This window comes from Oncorhynchus mykiss, unplaced genomic scaffold (assembly GCF_013265735.2).
Source record: "Oncorhynchus mykiss isolate Arlee unplaced genomic scaffold, USDA_OmykA_1.1 un_scaffold_144, whole genome shotgun sequence".
Lineage (NCBI taxonomy): Eukaryota > Metazoa > Chordata > Actinopteri > Salmoniformes > Salmonidae > Oncorhynchus > Oncorhynchus mykiss.
Genome location: NW_023493665.1, coordinates 862670 through 885714, shown reverse-complemented (window position 1 = coordinate 885714; position 23045 = coordinate 862670). Strand labels below are relative to the sequence as shown.

General features: G+C 44.8%; 1 protein-coding gene across 2 annotated transcripts in view; it reads left to right on the top strand.

Annotated features, from left to right (window-relative positions):
- rasa3 (RAS p21 protein activator 3) overlaps positions 1-12818 on the top strand; it is an 80244-nt gene extending 67426 nt beyond the window's left edge. The window contains exons 19-24 of one of the 2 annotated variants that reach the window (XM_036972391.1): positions 5174-5256; positions 6156-6176; positions 7708-7916; positions 9028-9131; positions 9675-9858; positions 11854-12818. In XM_036972391.1, the coding sequence (XP_036828286.1) occupies positions 5174-5256; positions 6156-6176; positions 7708-7916; positions 9028-9131; positions 9675-9858; positions 11854-11929 (677 nt within the window). In that variant the 3' untranslated portion in view covers positions 11930-12818. The remainder of the gene's footprint in view (positions 1-5173; positions 5257-6155; positions 6177-7707; positions 7917-9027; positions 9132-9674; positions 9859-11853) is intronic. The other variant, XM_036972393.1, reaches the window with a different exon arrangement.
- Positions 12819-23045: the final 10227 nt, after the last annotated feature.

Genomic DNA, 23045 nt, shown 5'->3' with positions numbered 1-23045 from the left:
TGTTATAGAGGTGTAGTTAGATGGTATCCACTGTGTGTTATAGAGGTATAGTTAGATGGTATCCACTATGTGTTATAGAGGTGTAGTTAGATGGTATCCACTGTGTGTTATAGAGGTGTAGTTAGATGGTATCCACTGTGTGTTATAGAGGTGTAGTTAGATGGTATCCACTGTGTGTTATAGAGGTATAGTTAGATGGTATCCACTATGTGTTATAGAGGTGTAGTTAGATGGTATCCACTGTGTGTTATAGAGGTGTAGTTAGATGGTATCCACTGTGTGTTATAGAGGTGTAGTTAGATGGTATCCACTGTGTGTTATAGAGGTGTAGTTAGATGGTATCCACTATGTGTTATAGAGGTGTAGTTAGATGGTATCCACTATGTGTTATAGAGGTGTAGTTAGATGGTATCCACTATGTGTTATAGAGGCGTAGTTAGATGGTATCCACTATGTGTTATAGAGGTGTAGTTAGATGGTATATACTATGTGTTATAGAGGTGTAGTTAGATGGTATCCACTATGTGTTATAGAGGTGTAGTTAGATGGTATCCACTATGTGTTATAGAGGTGTAGTTAGATGGTATCTACTATGTGTTATAGAGGTGTAGTTAGATGGTATCTGCTATGTGTTATAGAGGTGTAGTTAGATGGTATCCACTATGTGTTATAGAGGTGTAGTTAGATGGTATCCACCGTGTGTTTTAGAGGTGTAGTTAGATGGTATCCACTATGTGTTATAGAGGTGTAGTTAGATGGTATCCACTATGTGTTATAGAGGTGTAGTTAGATGGTATCCACTATGTGTTATAGAGGTGTAGTTAGATGGTATCCACTATGTGTTATAGAGGTGTAGTTAGATGGTATCCACTATGTGTTATATAGGTGTAGTTAAATGGTACCCACTATGTGATAGAGATGACAGTGTGCAGTATGTGGGAGATTGCAGTGTGCAGTAGGTTTGAGAAGGTACTTTTCTCCAGTAGTTTTCCAGGTGTAGCCAGCCTACTGTTCTCCAGTCCTTTTCCAGGTGTAGCCAGCCTACTGTTCTCCAGTCCTTTTCCAGGTGTAGTCAGCCTACTGTTCTCCAGTCCTTTTCCAGGTGTAGCCAGCCTACTGTTCTCCAGTCCTTTTCCAGGTGTAGCCAGCCTACTGTTCTCCAGTCCTTTTCCAGGTATAGCCAGCCTACTGTTCTCCAGTCCTTTTCCAGGTGTAGCCAGCCTACTGTTCTCCAGTACTTTTCCAGGTGTAGCCAGCCTACTGTTCTCCAGTCCTTTTCCAGGTGTAGCCAGCCTACTGTTCTCCAGTCCTTTTCCAGCCTACTGTTCTCCAGTCCTTTTCCAGGTGTAGCCAGTCTACTGTTCTCCAGTCCTTTTCCAGGTGTAGCCAGCCTACTGTTCTCCAGTCCTTTTCCAGGTGTAGCCAGCCTACTGTTCTCCAGTCCTTTTCCAGGTGTAGCCAGCCTACTGTTCTCCAGTCCTTTTCCAGGTGTAGCCAGCCTACTGTTCTCCAGTCCTTTTCCAGGTGTAGCCAGCCTACTGTTCTCCAGTCCTTTTCCAGGTGTAGCCAGCCTACTGTTCTCCAGTCCTTTTCCAGGTGTAGCCAGCCTACTGTTCTCCAGTCCTTTTCCAGGTGTAGCCAGCCTACTGTTCTCCAGTCCTTTTCCAGGTGTAGCCAGCCTACTGTTCTCCAGTCCTTTTCCAGGTGTAGCCAGCCTACTGTTCTCCAGTCCTTTTCCAGGTGTAGCCAGCCTACTGTTCTCCAGTCCTTTTCCAGGTGTAGCCAGCCTACTGTTCTCCAGTCCTTTTCCAGGTGTAGCCAGCCTACTGTTCTCCAGTCCTTTTCCAGGTGTAGCCAGCCTACTGTTCTCCAGTCCTTTTCCAGGTGTAGCCAGCCTACTGTTCTCCAGTCCTTTTCCAGGTGTAGCCAGTCTACTGTTCTCCAGTCCTTTTCCAGGTGTAGCCAGTCTACTGTTCTCCAGTCCTCTTCCAGGTGTAGCCAGCCTACTGTTCTCCAGTCCTTTTCCAGGTGTAGTCAGCCTACTGTTCTCCAGTAAAATGTAAGATGAACTTTTAAGCAAAACATCAGTCAATGTAGCTGACTACATTCTTTCTATGGTAAACATTAGAATAAGATAAGATAAGATGACCATGCATCGTTTTTTGCTAAACAAACAAAAAATACCTTGTTTTTCATTATCAGCTCATTTACTGGCTACCAACCACATAGCGTTCTGTTGTCATCTGATGAAACTGAAGCTATTTTCTGCAGAATGTGTTGCAGTAATATCCTGTGTATTTCTCTCGTTGTGCTATTTACAAACAAACACATGACTGGCTCAAATGCTTTGAGGAACTATGATAATCTTCATAATGTGAGATAATGTGAGTTAATGTGGGATAATGTGAGATAATGTGGGATAATGTGAATTAATGTGAGATCAAGTGGGATAATGCGGAATAATGTATGATACCGTGAGATAATGTGGGATAATGTGGCTGGCTCAAATGTTTTGAGGGACTATGATCTTCATTATGTGCGATAATGTGAGATAATCTTCATAATGTGAGATAATGTGGCTAATGTGAAATAATGTGAGATAATCTTCATAATGTGAGATAATGTGAGATAATCTTCATAATGAGAGATAATGTGGGGTAATGTGAGATAATGTGAGATAATCTTCATAATGTGAGATAATGTGAGAATCTTCATAATGAGAGATAATGTGAGGTAATGTGAGATAATGTGCGATAATCTTCATAATGTGAGATAATGTGGGATAATCTTCATAATGTGAGATAATGTGAGGTAATGCGAGATAATCTTCATAATGTGAGATAATGTGAGATAATCTTCATAATGTGAGATAATGTGAGATAATCTTCATAATGTGAGGTGATGTGAGGTAATGTGAGATAATGTGCGGTAATGTGAGATAATGTGAAGTAATGTAAGATAATGTGACCCGGGGAAATGAACAACGCTTTATCTCCTAACGTGTTTTGCACAAGTTGACGGCAGGTTCTTACTTAAAAAAGGTAGCAAAAATATTAAAATGTATTGAAAAACTTTGAAGAAATAGTTTTCAATGGTATTGACAGTATTTAAAAACCAACCTGTGGCTACTTCCAAATACCTCGTGTGTCACGACTTCCGCCGAAGTCGGCCCTTCTCCTTGTTCGGCGCCGGCCTTCTAGTCACCACCGATCCATGTTTCAGTCGACCCTTCTCCCTGTTCGGGTGGTCGACGTCGCCGGCCTTCTAGTCACCACCGATCCATGTTTCAGTCGACCCTTCTCCCTGTTCGGGTGGTCGACGTCGCCGGCCTTCTAGTCACCACGATCCATGTTTCAGTTTAGTTTTGTTTTGTCTGTGTTACACACACCTGGTTTCAATCCCCATATCATGTTCCTTATTTAACCCTCTGGCATACCGTTCTGTCCTGTCCGTGATTGTTGGAGTCTTACTGGTTGTTGTAGGATTTAGTGTGTATGTATTTTCCTATTTTTGGAGTCTTGCTTGACTTTTGTGAGTAAACTCTGTTGTGTTGCTCAAACCTGTGTCCTGCGCCTGACTCCGCCTACATATCTGCACCCAATCGCTGACATCGTGTGGTAACCTATTTCCAAATACCCCCCCGTGTGGTAAAACCGTGGGGTGTTGGGGCTATTTCCAAATACCCCCCCCCCCTGTGTGGTAAACAGTGGGGTGTTGGGGCTATTTCCAAATACCCCCCCCCCCCGTGTGGTAAACCGTGGGGTGTTGGGGCTATTTCAAAATACCCCCCCCCCCCATGTGGTAAACCGATGGGTGTTGGGGCTATTTCCAACTACCCCCCCCCCCCGTGTGGTAAACCGATGGGTATTGGGGCTATTTCCAACTACCCCCCCCGTGTGGTAAACGGTGGGCTGTTGGGTTGAGTTTGCAGAGATGAACACAGAGACGGGGAGTTTCTAGTCAGAAAACCCGACTTTACTTGGAAACAAAATAAACATAACAACAAAATAACTGAGGTTCGGCTCGGTCCTTCTTCTCAGACTCTGCGCCGTGTCTGTCTCTCGCGGGGGTGCCATGGTGCTCCCTTTATGTGGCCTGCACGGCTGGTTGGCATGCTCCCCTAATTTCCTCTACTTGGAGCTATCAGCGTCGGGGTACCCAGCCTGTGTACTCCCAGCAGAGGGAGCCAACGTTGGGGCAGTATGAAAATTATAGTGGGTCAAGCGTGTCGTGTGTGGTGGAGATTCTAGCCTTTCAAAGCGCTTCATGATGACAGAAGTCGGTGCTCCAGGGCGATAGTCACTTAGTTCAGCTTTCTTGGGTACAGGAACAATGGTGGCCATCTTGAAGCAAGTGGGGACAGCAGACTGGGATAGGGAGAGGTTGAAAATGTCGGTAAACACTCCAGCCAGTTGGTCTGCACATGGTCTGAAAACGCGGCTTGGGATGAAGCCCGGGCCGACAGCATTGCGAGGGTTAACACGCTTGAATGTCCTACTCACGTCGGCTACAGAGATCTGGAGCCTAAAAATAACATTTGATTTGATTCGGTCCTCGTGAGCAGCGGGGGCCCACGTCGGTGGCTGTGAGTTGTTTTCCTCCAAGGGTGTGATAAAGGTGTTCAGCTTGTCTGGCGGTGAGGCGTCTGTGTCCGCGACTTGGCTTGTTTTTCCTCTATAATCCAGGACTTTCTGGAGTCCCTGACAACTCCACTTTGACCCTATAATATATCTTTGCCTGTTTGATTGTCTGTTTGTACTCGTCCATGTTTCCAGTCCCTCACCGTGGTTAAATGCGGTGGTTTGCGCTGCCATCTGGTTTTGGGTTCTAATGGTCACAGTAGGAACAACATCCTCTATTTTATTTAACCTTTATTTAACTAATCAAGTCAGTTACGAACAAATTCTTATTTACAATGACGGCCCTATGGAACTCCCGATCACGGCCGGTTGTGATACAGCCCGGGATCGAACCCTGGGTCTGTAGTGACGCCTCTAGCACGGCCAAAGACAGAGTCAGTGTTTTTTGTTGATTCATCGTGTTAATGATTAACTTTGTGAACAGGAATCAAAGCTGAGCTGCAATGGGAGAAAACCACCCAATACACACGCACACGCGCACACACACATAGCTGTTTGATCTGGTGTCTGATGCAGTACCTTGTTTTCTCCAGGTGAGGGCGCTCTCTGCAGAATCCCCATAGAGAACATCCTGGCTGTAGAGAGACTGGAGGAAGAGTCATTCAAGATGAAGAACGTAAGAATACAAACCATCAAACACCAACTACCAAACACCAAATGCCAAACACCAACTACCAAATGCCAAACACCAACTACCAACTACCAAACACCAACTACCAAACACCAACTACCAAACACCAACTGCCAAACACCAACTGCCAAACACCAAACACCAACTGCCAAACACCAACTACCAAACACCAACTACCAAACACCAACTACCAAACACCAACTACCAAACACCAACTGCCAAACACCAACTGCCAAACACCAACTACCAAACACTAACTACCAAACACTAACTACCAAACACCAACTGCCAAACACCAACTACCAGGGTATTAATTGACGTTATGATCCTAAACAGCTTAGCGGTCCAGAGTCCAGACTCTAGATAGTATTGACTGTTATGAGTCTAAACAACTTAGTGATCCAGACTCTAGATAGTATTGACTGTTATGAGTCTAAACAACTTAGCAGTCCAGAGTCCAGACTCTAGATAGTATTGACTGTTATGAGTCTAAACAACTTAGCGGTCCAGACTCTAGATAGTATTGACTGTTATGAGTCTAAACAACTTAGTAGTCCAGAGTCCAGACTCTAGATAGTATTGACTATTATGAGTCTAAACAACTTAGTGATCCAGACTCTAGATAGTATTGACTGTTATGAGTCTAAACACCTTAGTGATCCAGACTCTAGATAGTATTGACTGTTATGAGTCTAAACAACTTAGTGATCCAGAGTCCAGACTCTAGATAGTATTGACTGTAGATCTATTTACATAGACATTGTGTTCTAGGACTGTCTGGAAGGACCGGTGTCTGCTGCAGGAGTTAGAGACAGAGACCTGAGGAAGGTTTATACACTGCTGGTTGTAACATGTCCCTCTCTCCCTCCTCCCACCCCCCCTAGATGTCCCCCTGGATGTTCCAGGTAATCGAGCCCAGAGAGGGCTAATGACTGTGTACTCTCCTCTCAATTCAGTGGGCCTCCTCTCAATTCATTGGGCCTCCTCTCAGTTCAGTGGGCCTCCTCTCAAATCAGTGGGCCTCCTCTCAATTCAGTGGGCCTCCTCTCAACTCAGTGGGCCTCCTCTCAATTCAGTGGGCCTCCTGTCAACTCAGTGGGCCTCCTCTCAATTCAGTGGGCCTCCTGTCAACTCAGTGGGCCTCCTCTCAATTCAGTGGGCCTCCTCTCAATTCAGTGGGCCTCCTCTCAGTTCAGTGGGCCTCCTCTCAGTTCAGTTGGGCCTCCTCTCAATTCAGTGGGCCTCCTCTCAGTTCAGTGGGCCTCCTCTCAGTTCAGTGGGCCTCCTCTCAGTTCAGTTGGGCCTCCTCTCAGTTCAGTTGGGCCTCCTCTCAGTTCAGTGGGCCTCCTCTCAGTTCAGTGGGCCTCCTCTCAGTTCAGTGGGCCTCCTCTCAGTTCAGTTGGGCCTCCTCTCAGTTCAGTTGGGCCTCCTCTCAATTCATAGCCTGTCTTCTCTTGAGAGCCAGGTCTGTCTACGGCAGCCTTTCTCAATAGCAAGGCTATGCTCACTGAGTCTGTACATAGTCAAAGCTTTCCTTAAGTTTGGGTCAGTCACAGTGGACAGGTATTTTGCCACTGTGTACTCTCTGTTTAGGGTCAGTCACAGTGGTCAGGTATTCTGCCACTCTCTGTTTTGGGTCAGTCACAGCGGACAGGTATTCTGCCGCTGTGTACTCTCTGTTTAGGGTCAGTCACAGTGGTCAGGTATTCTGCCACTCTCTGTTTTGGGTCAGTCACAGTGGTCAGGTATTCTGCCGCTGTGTACTCTCTGTTTAGGGCCAAATAGCATTCTAGTTTGCTCTGTTTTTTTTATTTTTTTCCAATGTGTCAAGTAATTATCCTTTTATTTTCTCATGATTTGGTTGGGTCTAATTGTGCTGTTGTCCTGGGGCTCTGTAGGGTGTGTTTGTGTTTGTGAACAGAGCCCCAGAACCAGCTTGCTTAGGGAACTCTTCTCCAGGTTCATCTCTCTGTAGGTGATGGCTTTGTGGTGGACATGTGTGGGCATCTCTTCCTTTTAGGTGGTTGTAGAATTGAACAGCTCTCTTCTGGATTTTGTTAACTAGCGGGTATCGTCCTAATCCTGCTCTGCATTATTTGGTGTTTATTTGATATTTTGGCAGAATTCTGCAGAGTCTATATTGGGTTTCCCATTTAGTGAATAATTGGTGGGTGAGCGGACCCCAGACCTCACAACCATAAAGGGCAATGGGTTCTACAGATTAATGGGTTCTACAGATTAATGGGTTCTACAGTAGTATGTTTAGCCAGACCCGAATTTGGATGTTGAGTTTTATGTTCCTTTTGATGGCACAGAAGGCCCTTCTTGCCTTGTCTCTTAGATCGTTCACAGCCTTACTCATCTCTGTCTCTCTCTCTCTCCCTCTCTCTCTCTCCGCCCCTCTCTCTCTCCGTATCCCTATCCCCCTCCCCCCAGATGTTCCAGGTAATCCAGCCAGAGAGGGCTCTCTACATCCAGGCCAATAACTGTGTGGAGGCCAGGGACTGGATAGACATCCTGACCAAGGTCAGCCAGTGCAACAGGAAGAGACTGAGCACCTACCACCCCTCAGCTTACCTCAACGGTCACTGGCTCTGCTGCAAGATGTCTGCCGACACAGAACCAGGCTGTACACCCTGTACTGGGTGAGTAACTGGGTCGCTCTCTGTCTGTCTGTCTGTCTGTCTGTCTGTCTGTCTGTCTCTCTCTCTCTCTGTCTGTCTGTCTCTCTCTCTCTGTCTCTCTCTTTCTCTCTGTCTCTGTTTGTCTCTCTCTCTCTGTCTCTCTCTCTGTCTCTCTCTGTCTGTCTGTCTGTCTGTCTGTCTGTCTGTCTGTCTGTCTGTCTCTCTCTTTGTTTGTCTCTCTCTCTCTGTCTCTCTCTCTGTCTCTCTATCTGTCACTCTCTGTCTGCCTGTCTCTCTCTCTGTCTCTCTCTCTCTCTCTGTCTCTCTCCCTCTCTCTCTCTGTCTGTCTGTCTGTCTCTCTCTATGTTTGTCTCTCTCTCTCTGTCTCTCTCTCTCCCTCTCTCTCTCTGTCTGTCTGTCTGTCTCTCTCTCTCTGTTTGTCTCTCTCTCTCTCTGTCTTTCTGTCTCTGTCTCTCTCTGTCTCTCCCATACGTGTTTTATAATTCTTTGTGGATCTGTGTAATCTGAGGGAAATATATGTCTCTGATATGGTCATACATTGGACAGGAGGTTCGGAAGTATAGATCAGTTTCCACCTCATTTTGTGGGCAGTGGGCCAGGTCTGCCTACGGCGGCCTTTCTCAATGGCAAGGCTATGTTCACTGAGTCTGTACATAGTAGTGGTCAGTGAAGGGGTCAGTGAAGGGGTCAGTAGAGGGGTCAGTGAAGGGGGCAGTGAAGGGGTCGTGGTAATCATGATGTAGTTGTTTCTGTGTCTCAGGGGCCTCCCAGTGGGTCGTGGTAATCATGATGTAGTTGTTTCTGTGTCTCAGGGGCCTCCCAGTGGGTCGTGGTAATCATGATGTAGTTGTTTCTGTGTCTCAGAGGCCTCCCAGTGGGTCGTGGTAATCATGATGTAGTTGTTTCTGTGTCTCAGAGGCATGGTAATCATGATGTAGTTGTTTCTGTGTCTCAGGGGCCTCCCAGTGGGCCGTGGTAATCATGATGTAGTTGTTTCTGTGTCTCAGGGGCCTCCCAGTGGGTCGTGGTAATCATGATGTAGTTGTTTCTGTGTCTCAGAGGCCTCCCAGTGGGTCGTGGTAATCATGATGTAGTTGTTTCTGTGTCTCAGGGGCCTCCCAGCCAACATTCAGCTGGATGTGGACGGAGACAGAGAGGCTGAGAGAATCTACTGCCTGTTCAGCACGTACATGGACAAACTGGTCAACATGCAAGGTCAGATATACACACTGTGTGTGTGTGTGTGTGTGTGTGTGTGTGTGTGTGTGTGTGTGTGTGTGTGTGTGTGTGTGTGTGTGTGTGTGTGTGTGTGTGTGTGTGTGTGTGTGTGTGTGTCTCTCTGCCTGACCGTGTCCTCCTCCCCTCCAGAGGCCTGTGTGTGTGTGTGAGTCTCTCAGCCTGACCGTGTCCTCCTCCCCTCCAGAGGCCTGTGTGTGTGTGAGTCTCTCAGCCTGACTGTGTCCTTCTCCTCTCCAGAGGCCTGTGTGTGTATGAGTCTCTCTGCCTGACTGTGTCCTCCTCCTCTCCAGAGGCCTGTGTGTGTGTGTGTGTGTGTGTGAGTCTCTCAGCCTGACCGTGTCCTCCTCCCCTCCAGAGGCCTGTGTGTGTGTGAGTCTCTCAGCCTGACTGTGTCCTTCTCCTCTCCAGAGGCCTGTGTGTGTGTGAGTCTCTCTGCCTGACTGTGTCCTCCTCCTCTCCAGAGGCCTGTGTGTGTGTGTGTGTGAGTCTCTCTGCCTGACCGTGTCCTCTCCCCTCCAGAGGCCTGTGGCAGTAGATCGGTATATGACGGCCCAGAGCAGGAGGAGTATTCCTGCTTCCTCATCGACGATCCCCGGGAGACCTATAAGACCCTGAGAGTCATCATCTCCTCTGTTCAGACACTGGAGCAGCAGCACACCAAGTACAAACGAGACATGTTCAGGAAGACCAAGATCGGCAGCCAGTAAGTCTCTTTCTACTGTGGCTGGTTCTGGTCCGGGACAGGTCTGGTTCTGGTCTGGGTCTGGTCCGGTTCTGGTCTGGGACAGATCTGGTTCTGGTCTGGTTCTGGTCTGGGACAGGTCTGGTTCTGGTCCGGGACAGATCTGGTTCTGGTCCGGGACAGGTCTGGTTCTGGTCCGGGACAGGTCTGGTTCTGGTCCGGGACAGGTCTGGTTCTGGTCCGGGACAGGTCCGGTTCTGGTCTGGGACAGGTCTGGTTCTGGTCCGGGACAGGTCTGGTTCTGGTCTGGGACAGGTCTGGTTCTGGTCCGGGACAGGTCCGGTTCTGGTCCGGGACAGGTCTGGTTCTGGTCCGGGACAGGTCTGGTTCTGGTCCGGGACAGGTCTGGTTCTGGTCCGGGACAGGTCTGGTTCTGGTCCGGGACAGGTCTGGTTCTGGTCCAGGACAGGTCTGGTTCTGGTCTGGGACAGGTCTGGTTCTGGTCCGGGACAGGTCTGGTTCTGGTTCTGGTCCGGGACAGGTCTGGTTCTGGTCCGGGACAGGTCTGGTTCTGGTCCGGGACAGGTCTGGTTCTGGTCCGGGACAGGTCCGGTTCTGGTCTGGGACAGGTCTGGTTCTGGTCCGGGACAGGTCCGGTTCTGGTCCGGGACAGGTCTGGTTCTGATCTGGGACAGGTCTGGTTCTGGTCCGGGACAGGTCTGGTTCTGGTCCGGGACAGGTCCGGTTCTGGTCCGGGACAGGTCTGGTTCTGGTCCGGGACAGGTCCGGTTCTGGTCCGGGACAGGTCTGGTTCTGGTCCGGGACAGGTCTGGTTCTGATCTGGGACAGGTCCGGTTCTGGTCCGGGACAGGTCCGGTTCTGGTCCGGGACAGGTCTGGTTCTGGTCCGGGACAGGTCTGGTTCTGATCTGGGACAGGTCTGGTTCTGGTCCGGGACAGGTCTGGTTCTGGTCCGGGACAGGTCTGGTTCTGGTCCGGGACAGGTCTGGTTCTGGTCTGGGACAGGTCTGGTTCTGGTCTGGGACAGGTCCGGTTCTGGTCTGGGACAGGTCCGGTTCTGGTCTGGGACAGGTCTGGTTCTGGTCTGGGACAGGTCTGGTTCTGGTCCGGGACAGGTCTGGTTCTGATCTGGGACAGGTCCGGTTCTGGTCCGGGACAGATCTGGTTCTGGTCTGGGTCTGGTCCGGTTCTGGTCTGGGACAGGTCTGGTTCTGGTCTGGGACAGGTCTGGTTCTGGTCTGGGACAGGTCCGGTTCTGGTCTGGGACAGGTCCGGTTCTGGTCTGGGACAGGTCTGGTTCTGGTCCGGGACAGGTCCGGTTCTGGTCTGGGACAGGTCTGGTTCTGGTCTGGGACAGGTCTGGTTCTGGTCTGGGACAGGTCCGGTTCTGGTCCGGGACAGATCTGGTTCTGGTCCGGGACAGATCTGGTTCTGGTCTGGGACAGGTCTGGTTCTGGTCTGGGACAGATCTGGTTCTGGTCCGGGACAGGTCTGGTTCTGGTCTGGGTCTGGTCCGGTTCTGGTCCAGGACAGGTCTGGTTCTGGTCTGGGTCTGGTCCGGTTCTGGTCCAGGACAGGTCTGGTTCTGGTCTGGTTCTGGTCTGGGACAGGTCTGGTTCTGGTCTGGGACAGGTCTGGTTCTGGTCTGGGACAGATCTGGTTCTGGTCCGGGACAGGTCTGGTTCTGGTCTGGGTCTGGTCCGGTTCTGGTCCAGGACAGGTCTGGTTCTGGTCCGGGACAGGTCTGGTTCTGGTCTGGGTCTGGTCCGGTACAGTACTAACAGTCTAGAAGGGTCCATGTAGTGGACATTCTCACACACACACACATTCACACACACACGCACACACGCACGCACACATACATTCACAGACACACACACACACACACACACACATTCACAGACACACACACACACACACACACACACACACTCTGTAATAATGTTCTGTAGCATTTCACCCTCCTGACCACACCCCTCTTCTCTGTGTTCCGCAGGGATCATCCAATCGGAGACAAGAGTTTTCAGTGTTACATCCACCAACAGTCTGAGAGCTCCACCTACTCCATCTAGCCCCGCCCACCAACCACTGCCATGAAGCGCAGAGCTCCGTCCCCGATGACCTGAGACCTAGCAACACTTCCTGGTTACCTCCTGGTCCACGGCTTCCCATGGTGCATCTTTCAGAACACGGACACTCAGAGCCGAGGTCTAATGGGGTAGAATAGTCTATGATGATGTGCTACAACACAAAGCTCTGGACTGTTGGTGTACCAGTGACCACGCACTTTACCCCGCCCCACAACGGACATAAAGCTACTGCCTCAGCACCTTCTGAAACAATCTGATTTCGTTGTTCATGTTTCTGTAATGTTTGATAACCAAATGGTTTAAGTGGTATATTCCTGGTGTGAAAACAACCGATTCCTTTGTATTTCAAGTCACACAGACCAAACTCTAGGTTGAAAGACTGTTCACTTGGGGTCACGCCCGACTATGTATGTGTTTAACCCCCCCCCCACCCCCCCGCACTCCTTCCAGGGAAAGATGATGACAGAGGGAGGAGACGGGCAGGTCATCAGTCAGCGACAGCGACCATGAGGACCCTAGCTGTTCATCTGACTGATTAGTGCAGCCTTCATTTACAATCTGGATCGTCCTGTTTTAATTGTTTAAGAGTTGTAGTGTTTTAATTCCGAGCCTGGTTCTGCATTTTGGTAGTTCTCTGCTGCCTCCTGGCCTGTACCCTGTCCCTGGGTCAGAACTCTACTGCCTCCTGGCCTGTACCCTGTCCCTGGGTCAGAACTCTACTGCCTCCTGGTCTGTACCCTGTCCCTGGGTAAGAACTCTGCTGCCTCCTGGTCTGTATCCTGTCCCTGGGTCAGAACTCTGCTCCCTCCTGGCCTGTACCCTGTCCCTGGGTCAGAACTCTACTGCCTCCTGGCCTGTACCCTGTCCCTGGGTCAGAACTCTGCTCCCTCCTGGCCTGTACCCTGTCCCTGGGTCAGAACTCGACTGCCTCCTGGCCTGTATCCTGTCCCTGGGTCAGAACTCTACTGCCTCCTGGCCTGTACCTTGTCCCTGGGTCAGAACTCTACTGCCTCCTGGCCTGTACCCTGTCCCTGGGTCAGAACTCTGCTGCCTCCTGGCCTGTACCCTGTCCCTGGGTCAGAACTCTACTGCCTCCTGGCCTGTACCCTGTCCCTGGGTCAGAACTCTGCTGCCTCCTGGTCTGGGTCAGAACTCTGCTGCCTCCTGGCCTGTACCCTGTCCCTGGGTCAGAACTCTACTGCCTCCTGGCCTGTACCCTGTCCCTGGGTCAGAACTCTACTGCCTCCTGGCCTGTACCCTGTCCCTGGGTAAGAACTCTGCTGCCTCCTGGTCTGGGTCAGAACTCTGCTGCCTCCTGGCCTGTACCCTGTCCCTGGGTCAGAACTACAAATCCCAGTTGTGTATGCATTCCCTCAGATTTCTCCTGCTGTGAATCTAGTTAATGGTCAGGTCCAGGGCCTATGGAAGGTACGGCTATTATGGTTCACTCTCTGCATTGTGGGAAACCAACTAAACTAACCCGTTGACTGGTTGCTATGTCCAAAGCAACATAACTAACCCTGTGACTGGTTGCTATGTCTAAACCAACAGATCTAACCCTGTGACTGGTTGCTATGTCCAAAGCAACAGATCTAACCCTGTGACTGGTTGCTATGTCCAAACCAACAGAACTAACCCTGTGACTGGTTGCTATGTCCAAAGCAACAGATCTAACCTGGTGACTGGTTGCTATGTCCAAACCAACAGAACTAACCCTGTGACTGGTTGCTATGTCTAAACCAACAGATCTAACCCTGTGACTGGTTGCTATGTCCAAACCAACAGATCTAACCCTGTGACTGGTTGCTACGTCCAAACCAACAGAACTAACCCTGTGACTGGTTGCTATGTCCAAACCAACAGAACTAACCCTGTGACTGGTTGCTATGTCCAAACCAACAGATCTAACCCTGTGACTGGTTGCTATGTCCAAACCAACAGAACTAACCCTGTGACTGGTTGCTATGTCCAAACCAACAGATCTAACCTGGTGACTGGTTGCTATGTCCAACGCATCAGATCTAGCTGGGCATCCATTCTCTCTGTAGTCCGTGGGTGTTGTTAGGTACAGAGTCTTCCATGATGGCAGACAGTCTTCTGTAGTCCGGCTACCGGTCTGGTTAGATAACATTCCACTCCTATGTCGTTGTTTCCTAATGGAAAGCTAGCTAAACAGGCTGGTACCCAGACTATATTTTCTACATCTGTATTTCTGAACCAAGTCATATGTGTTGCTGAGATATCTTTGTATATCTCCACACCACAATCTATTTAAAAAACATGATGCCAATTGCTACAAATGTATATTTTCTATCTTTGTGTGGTTTTTTTTTTTTTTTAAATGTTTGCTGGTCCTCAACATTGAGTGTGTTTTATATCTTCAGACTAGCGTCTTGTCCTACAGAATAGTCTGTACTTTAATGCTCCTTGTGTTTTATATCTTCAGACTAGCATCTTCAAATTGTCCCCCCCTAAAAATGATAACCCTAATCCACCTTCCCAGGAATTCCCTCTTCTAAAACGCCCCTGCTGAAGGATAACAGTGTATTTTGTATAAATATATCAAGAGTATTAAGAAGAAGTTATTATGTATCTCTGTACAGAACAACTGAATGGTTTAAAATGAGCTTGTTTTGTCCTGGAAATAACTAAATGAAGGCAACATTATTGCAAACCGGTTGTTGTCTGAGTGGCTTTCATTCAGAATGTGTTGCAGGAAGATTTTTACATTTATTCATCCGTTATTTTACCAGGTAAGTTGACTGAGAACACGTTCTCATTTACAGAAACGACCTGGGGAATAGTTACAAGGGAGAGGAGGAATGATTAGACAACGACCTGGGGAATAGTTACAGGGGAGAGGAGGAATGATTAGACAACGACCTGGGGAATAGTTACAGGGGAGAGGAGGAATGATTAGACAACGACCTGGGGAATAGTTACAGGGGAGAGGAGGAATGATTAGACAACGACCTGGGGAATAGTTACAGGGGAGAGGAGGAATGATTAGACAACGACCTGGGGAATAGTTACAGGGGAGAGGAGGAATGATTAGACAACGACCTGGGGAATAGTTACAGGGGAGAGGAGGAATGATTAGACAACGACCTGGGGAATAGTTACAGGGGAGAGGAGGAATGATTAGACAATGACCTGGGGAATAATTACAGGGGATGAATGAGCCAATTGTAAACTGGGGATTAATAGGTGAACGTGATGGTTTTGAGGGCCAGATTGGGAATTTAGCCAGGACACCAGGGGTTAACACCACTACTCTTACGATAAGTGCCATGGGATCTTTAATGACCTCAGAGAGTCAGGACACCTGTTTAACGTCCCCCTACACAGGGCAGTGTCCCCAATCACTGCCCTGGGGAATTGGGATATTTTTTTTTAGACCAGAGGAAAGAGTGCCTCCTACTGGCCCTCCAACACCACTTCTAGCAGCATCTGGTCTCCCATCCAGGAACTGACCAGGACCAACCCTGCTTAGCTTCAGAAGCAAGCCAGCAGTGGTATGTAGGGTGGTACACTGCTGACCAGGACCAACCCTGCTTAGCTTCTGAAGCAAGCCAGCAGTGGTATGCAGGGTGGTACACTGCTGACCAGGACCAACCCTGCTTAGCTTCTGAAGCAAGCCAGCAGTGGTATGCAGGGTGGTACACTGCTGACCAGGACCAACCCTGCTTAGCTTCTGAAGCAAGCCAGCAGTGGTATGCAGGGTGGTATGCTGCTGGCAAGTGTTCTGAGGTTAATCTGTTTCTTGTAGTACGGAAAGCCCAAGAGTTCATTGAAGGATCTGTCCTTTTGATTGGTCAAACCAAGACGGGGGGAACCAAGGAGTTGAAAGGTCACAGATGTGTGTATTGATGGAACTATTGGCCATAAACTTGCAGTGTGTCCCGTCAATGTGATAATTTATAATGGAGTGCGTGAGAGAGAAAGTGTGTGTGTAGTTTGTGTGTAGTGTGTGTAGTGCGTGTGTAGTGTGTGCTTGTATGTATGCATTTTGGCGTCCCCCTGAAGCAAGGACAGCAGTCCCCTGCCTATCTTCTGAAAACATCTGAAACCCTTCCTCTTCATACAGTATCTAAACATCTGAAACCTCTTCATACAGTATCTAAACATCTGAAACCTCTTCATACAGGATCTAAACATCTGAAACCTCTTCATACAGTATCTAAACATCTGAAACCTCTTCATACAGGATCTAAACATCTGAAACCTCTTCATACAGTATCTAAACATCTGAAACCTCTTCATACAGTATCTAAACATCTGAAACCTCTTCATACAGTATCTAAACATCTGAAACCTCTTCATACAGTATCTAAACATCTGAAACCTCTTCATACAGTATCTAAACATCTGAAACCTCTTCATACAGTATCTAAACATCTGAAACCTCTTCATACGGTATCTAAACATCTGAAACCTCTTCATACAGTATCAAACATCAGAAACCTCTTCATACAGGATCTAAACATCTGAAACCTCTTCATACAGTATCTAAACATCTGAAACCCTTCCTCTTCATACAGTATCTAAACATCTGAAACCTCTTCATACAGTATCTAAACATCTGAAACCTCTTCATACGGTATCTAAACATCTGAAACCTCTTCATACGGTATCTAAACATCTGAAACCTCTTCATACAGTATCTAAACATCTGAAACCTCTTCATACGGTATCTAAACATCTGAAACCTCTTCCTCTTCATACAGTATCTAAACATCTGAAACCTCTTCATACAGTATCTAAACATCTGAAACCTCTTCATACAGTATCTAAACATCTGAAACCTCTTCATACAGTATCTAAACATCTGAAACCTCTTCATACAGTATCTAAACATCTGAAACCTCTTCATACAGTATCTAAACATCTGAAACCCTTCCTCTTCATACAGGATCTAAACATCTGAAACCTCTTCATACAGTATCTAAACATCTGAAACCTCTTCATACAGTATCTAAACATCTGAAACCTCTTCATACAGTATCTAAACATCTGAAACCCTTCCTCTTCATACAGGATCTAAACACCTGAAACCTCTTCATACAGTATCTAAACATCTGAAACCTCTTCATACAGTATCTAAACATCTGAAACCTCTTCATACAGTATATAAACATCTGAAACCTCTTCATACAGTATCTAAACATCTGAAACCCTTCCTCTTCATACAGTATCTAAACATCTGAAACCTCTTCATACGGTATCTAAACATCTGAAACCTCTTCATACAGGATCTAAACATCTGAAACCTCTTCATACAGTATCTAAACATCTGAAACCCTTCCTCTTCATACAGTATCTAAACATCTGAAACCTCTTCATACAGTATCAAACATCTGAAAGCTCTTCATACAGTATCTAAACACCTGAAACCTCTTCATACAGTATCTAAACATCTGAAACCTCTTCATACAGTATCTAAACATCTGAAACCTCTTCATACAGTATCTAAACATCTGAAACCTCTTCATACAGTATCTAAACATCTGAAACCCTTCCTCTTCATACAGGATCTAAACACCTGAAACCTCTTCATACAGTATCTAAACATCTGAAACCTCTTCATACAGTATCTAAACATCTGAAACCTCTTCATACAGGATCTAAACATCTGAAACCCTTCCTCTTCATACAGTATCTAAACATCTGAAACCTCTTCATACAGTATCAAACATCTGAAACCTCTTCATACAGTATCTAAACACCTGAAACCTCTTCATACAGTATCTAAACATCTGAAACCTCTTCATACAGTATCTAAACATCTGAAACCTCTTCATACAGTATCTAAACATCTAAACACCTGAAACCTCTTCATACAGTATCTAAACATCTGAAACCTCTTCATACAGTATCTAAACATCTAAACACCTGAAACCTCTTCATACAGTATCTAAACATCTGAAACCTCTTCATACAGTATCTAAACATCTGAAACCTCTTCATACAGTATCTAAACATCTGAAACCTCTTCCTACAGTATCTAAACATCTGAAACCCTTCCTCTTCATACAGTATCTAAACATCTGAAACCTCTTCATACAGGATCTAAACATCTGAAACCTCTTCATACAGGATCTAAACATCTGAAACCTCTTCATACAGTATCTAAACATCTGAAACCTCTTCATACAGTATCTAAACACCTGAAACCCTTCCTCTTCATACAGTATCTAAACATCTGAAACCCTTCCTCTTCATACAGTATCTAAACATCTGAAACCCTTCCTCTTCATACAGTATCTAAACATCTGAAACCCTTCCTCTTCATACAGTATCTAAACATCTGAAACCCATCCTCTTCATACAGGATCTAAACATCTGAAACCTCTTCATACAGTATCTAAACATCTGAAACCTCTTCATACAGTATCAAACATCTGAAACCTCTTCATACGGTATCTAAACATCTGAAACCTCTTCATACAGTATCAAACATCAGAAACCTCTTCATACAGGATCTAAACATCTGAAACCTCTTCATACAGTATCTAAACATCTGAAACCCTTCCTCTTCATACAGTATCTAAACATCTGAAACCTCTTCATACAGTATCTAAACATCTGAAACCTCTTCATACGGTATCTAAACATCTGAAACCTCTTCATACGGTATCTAAACATCTGAAACCTCTTCATACAGTATCTAAACATCTGAAACCTCTTCATACAGTATCTAAACATCTGAAACCTCTTCATACAGTATCTAAACATCTGAAACCCTTCCTCTTCATACAGGATCTAAACATCTGAAACCTCTTCATACAGTATCTAAACATCTGAAACCTCTTCATACAGGATCTAAACATCTGAAACCTCTTCATACAGTATCTAAACATCTGAAACCTCTTCATACAGTATCTAAACATCTGAAACCTCTTCATACAGTATCAAACATCTGAAACCTCTTCATACGGTATCTAAACATCTGAAACCCTTCCTCTTCATACAGTATCTAAACACCTGAAACCTCTTCATACAGTATCTAAACATCTGAAACCTCTTCATACAGTATCTAAACATCTGAAACCTCTTCATACAGGATCTAAACATCTGAAACCTCTTCATACAGGATCTAAACATCTGAAACCTTTTCATACAGTATCAAACATCTGAAACCTCTTCATACAGTATCTAAACATCTGAAACCTCTTCATACAGTATCTAAACATCTGAAACCTCTTCATACAGTATATAAACATCTGAAACCTCTTCATACAGTATCTAAACATCTGAAACCCTTCCTCTTCATACAGTATCTAAACATCTGAAACCTCTTCATACGGTATCTAAACATCTGAAACCTCTTCATACAGGATCTAAATATCTGAAACCTCTTCATACAGGATCTAAACATCTGAAACCTCTTCATACAGGATCTAAACATCTGAAACCTCTTCATACAGTATCTAAACATCTGAAACCTATTCATACAGTATCAAACATCTGAAACCTCTTCATACAGTATCAAACATCTGAAACCCTTCCTCTTCATACAGTATCTAAACATCTGAAACCTCTTCATACAGTATCTAAACATCTGAAACCTCTTCATACAGTATCTAAACATCTGAAACCTCTTCATACAGTATCTAAACATCTGAAACCCTTCCTCTTCATACAGTATCTAAACATCTGAAACCTCTTCATACAGTATCAAACATCTGAAACCTCTTCATACAGTATCTAAACATCTGAAACCCTTCCTCTTCATACAGTATCTAAACATCTGAAACCTCTTCATACAGTATCTAAACACCTGAAACCTCTTCATACAGTATCTAAACATCTGAAACCTCTTCATACAGGATCTAAACATCTGAAACCTCTTCATACAGGATCTAAACATCTGAAACCTCTTCCTACAGTATCTAAACATCTGAAACCCTTCCTCTTCATACAGTATCTAAACATCTGAAACCTCTTCATACAGGATCTAAACATCTGAAACCTCTTCATACAGGATCTAAACATCTGAAACCTCTTCATACAGTATCTAAACATCTGAAACCTCTTCATACAGTATCTAAACACCTGAAACCCTTCCTCTTCATACAGTATCTAAACATCTGAAACCCTTCCTCTTCATACAGTATCTAAACATCTGAAACCCTTCCTCTTCATACAGTATCTAAACATCTGAAACCCTTCCTCTTCATACAGTATCTAAACATCTGAAACCCATCCTCTTCATACAGGATCTAAACATCTGAAACCTCTTCATACAGTATCTAAACATCTGAAACCTCTTCATACAGTATCTAAACATCTGAAACCTCTTCATACGGTATCTAAACATCTGAAACCTCTTCATACAGTATCAAACATCAGAAACCTCTTCATACAGGATCTAAACATCTGAAACCTCTTCATACAGTATCTAAACATCTGAAACCCTTCCTCTTCATACAGTATCTAAACATCTGAAACCTCTTCATACAGTATCTAAACATCTGAAACCTCTTCATACGGTATCTAAACATCTGAAACCTCTTCATACGGTATCTAAACATCTGAAACCTCTTCATACAGTATCTAAACATCTGAAACCTCTTCATACAGTATCTAAACATCTGAAACCTCTTCATACAGTATCTAAACATCTGAAACCCTTCCTCTTCATACAGGATCTAAACATCTGAAACCTCTTCATACAGTATCTAAACATCTGAAACCTCTTCATACAGGATCTAAACATCTGAAACCTCTTCATACAGTATCTAAACATCTGAAACCTCTTCATACAGTATCTAAACATCTGAAACCTCTTCATACAGTATCAAACATCTGAAACCTCTTCATACGGTATCTAAACATCTGAAACCCTTCCTCTTCATACAGTATCTAAACACCTGAAACCTCTTCATACAGTATCTAAACATCTGAAACCTCTTCATACAGTATCTAAACATCTGAAACCTCTTCATACAGGATCTAAACATCTGAAACCTCTTCATACAGGATCTAAACATCTGAAACCTTTTCATACAGTATCAAACATCTGAAACCTCTTCATACAGTATCTAAACATCTGAAACCTCTTCATACAGTATCTAAACATCTGAAACCTCTTCATACAGTATATAAACATCTGAAACCTCTTCATACAGTATCTAAACATCTGAAACCCTTCCTCTTCATACAGTATCTAAACATCTGAAACCTCTTCATACGGTATCTAAACATCTGAAACCTCTTCATACAGGATCTAAATATCTGAAACCTCTTCATACAGGATCTAAACATCTGAAACCTCTTCATACAGGATCTAAACATCTGAAACCTCTTCATACAGTATCTAAACATCTGAAACCTATTCATACAGTATCAAACATCTGAAACCTCTTCATACAGTATCAAACATCTGAAACCCTTCCTCTTCATACAGTATCTAAACATCTGAAACCTCTTCATACAGTATCTAAACATCTGAAACCTCTTCATACAGTATCTAAACATCTGAAACCCTTCCTCTTCATACAGTATCTAAACATCTGAAACCTCTTCATACTGTATCAAACATCTGAAACCTCTTCATACAGTATCTAAACATCTGAAACCCTTCCTCTTCATACAGTATCTAAACATCTGAAACCTCTTCATACAGTATCTAAACACCTGAAACCTCTTCATACAGTATCTAAACATCTGAAACCTCTTCATACAGGATCTAAACATCTGAAACCTCTTCATACAGGATCTAAACATCTGAAACCTCTTCATACAGTATCTAAACATCTGAAACCTCTTCATACAGTATCTAAACACCTGAAACCCTTCCTCTTCATACAGTATCTAAACATCTGAAACCCTTCCTCTTCATACAGTATCTAAACATCTGAAACCTCTTCATACAGTATCAAACATCTGAAACCTCTTCATACAGTATCTAAACATCTGAAACCCTTCCTCTTCATACAGTATCTAAACATCTGAAACCTCTTCATACAGTATCTAAACATCTGAAACCTCTTCATACGGTATCTAAACATCTGAAACCCTTCCTCTTCATACAGTATCTAAACATCTGAAACCTCTTCATACGGTATCTAAACATCTGAAACCCTTCCTCTTCATTCAGTATATAAACATCTGAAACCTCTTCATACGGTATCTAAACATCTGAAACCCTTCCTCTTCATACAGTATCTAAACACCTGAAACCTCTTCATACAGTATCTAAACATCTGAAACCTCTTCATACAGGATCTAAACATCTGAAACCTCTTCATACAGTATCTAAACATCTGAAACCCTTCCTCTTCATACAGTATCTAAACATCTGAAACCCTTCCTCTTCATACAGTATCTAAACATCTGAAACCCTTCCTCTTCATACAGGATCTAAACATCTGAAACCTCTTCATACAGTATCTAAACATCTGAAACCTCTTCATACAGTATCTAAACATCTGAAACCTCTTCATTTAGTATCTAAACATCTGAAACCTCTTCATACAGTATCTAAACATCTGAAACCTCTTCATACAGGATCTAAACATCTGAAACCTCTTCATACAGTATCTAAACATCTGAAACCTCTTCATACAGTATCTAAACATCTGAAACCCTTCCTCTTCATACAGTATCTAAACATCTGAAACCTCTTCATACAGTATCTAAACATCTGAAACCTCTTCATACAGTATCTAAACATCTGAAACCTCTTCATACAGTATCTAAACATCTGAAACCTCTTCATACAGTATCTAAACATCTGAAACCCTTCCTCTTCATACAGTATCTAAACATCTGAAACCTCTTCATACAGTATCTAAACATCTGAAACCTCTTCATACAGTATCTAAACATCTGAAACCTCTTCATACAGGATCTAAACATCTGAAACCTCTTCATACAGTATCTAAACATCTGAAACCTCTTCATACAGTATCTAAACATCTGAAACCTCTTCATACAGTATCTAAACATCTGAAACCTCTTCATACAGGATCTAAACATCTGAAACCCTTCCTCTTCATACAGGATCTAAACATCTGAAACCTCTTCATACAGTATCTAAACATCTGAAACCTCTTCATACAGGATCTAAACATCTGAAACCTCTTCATACAGT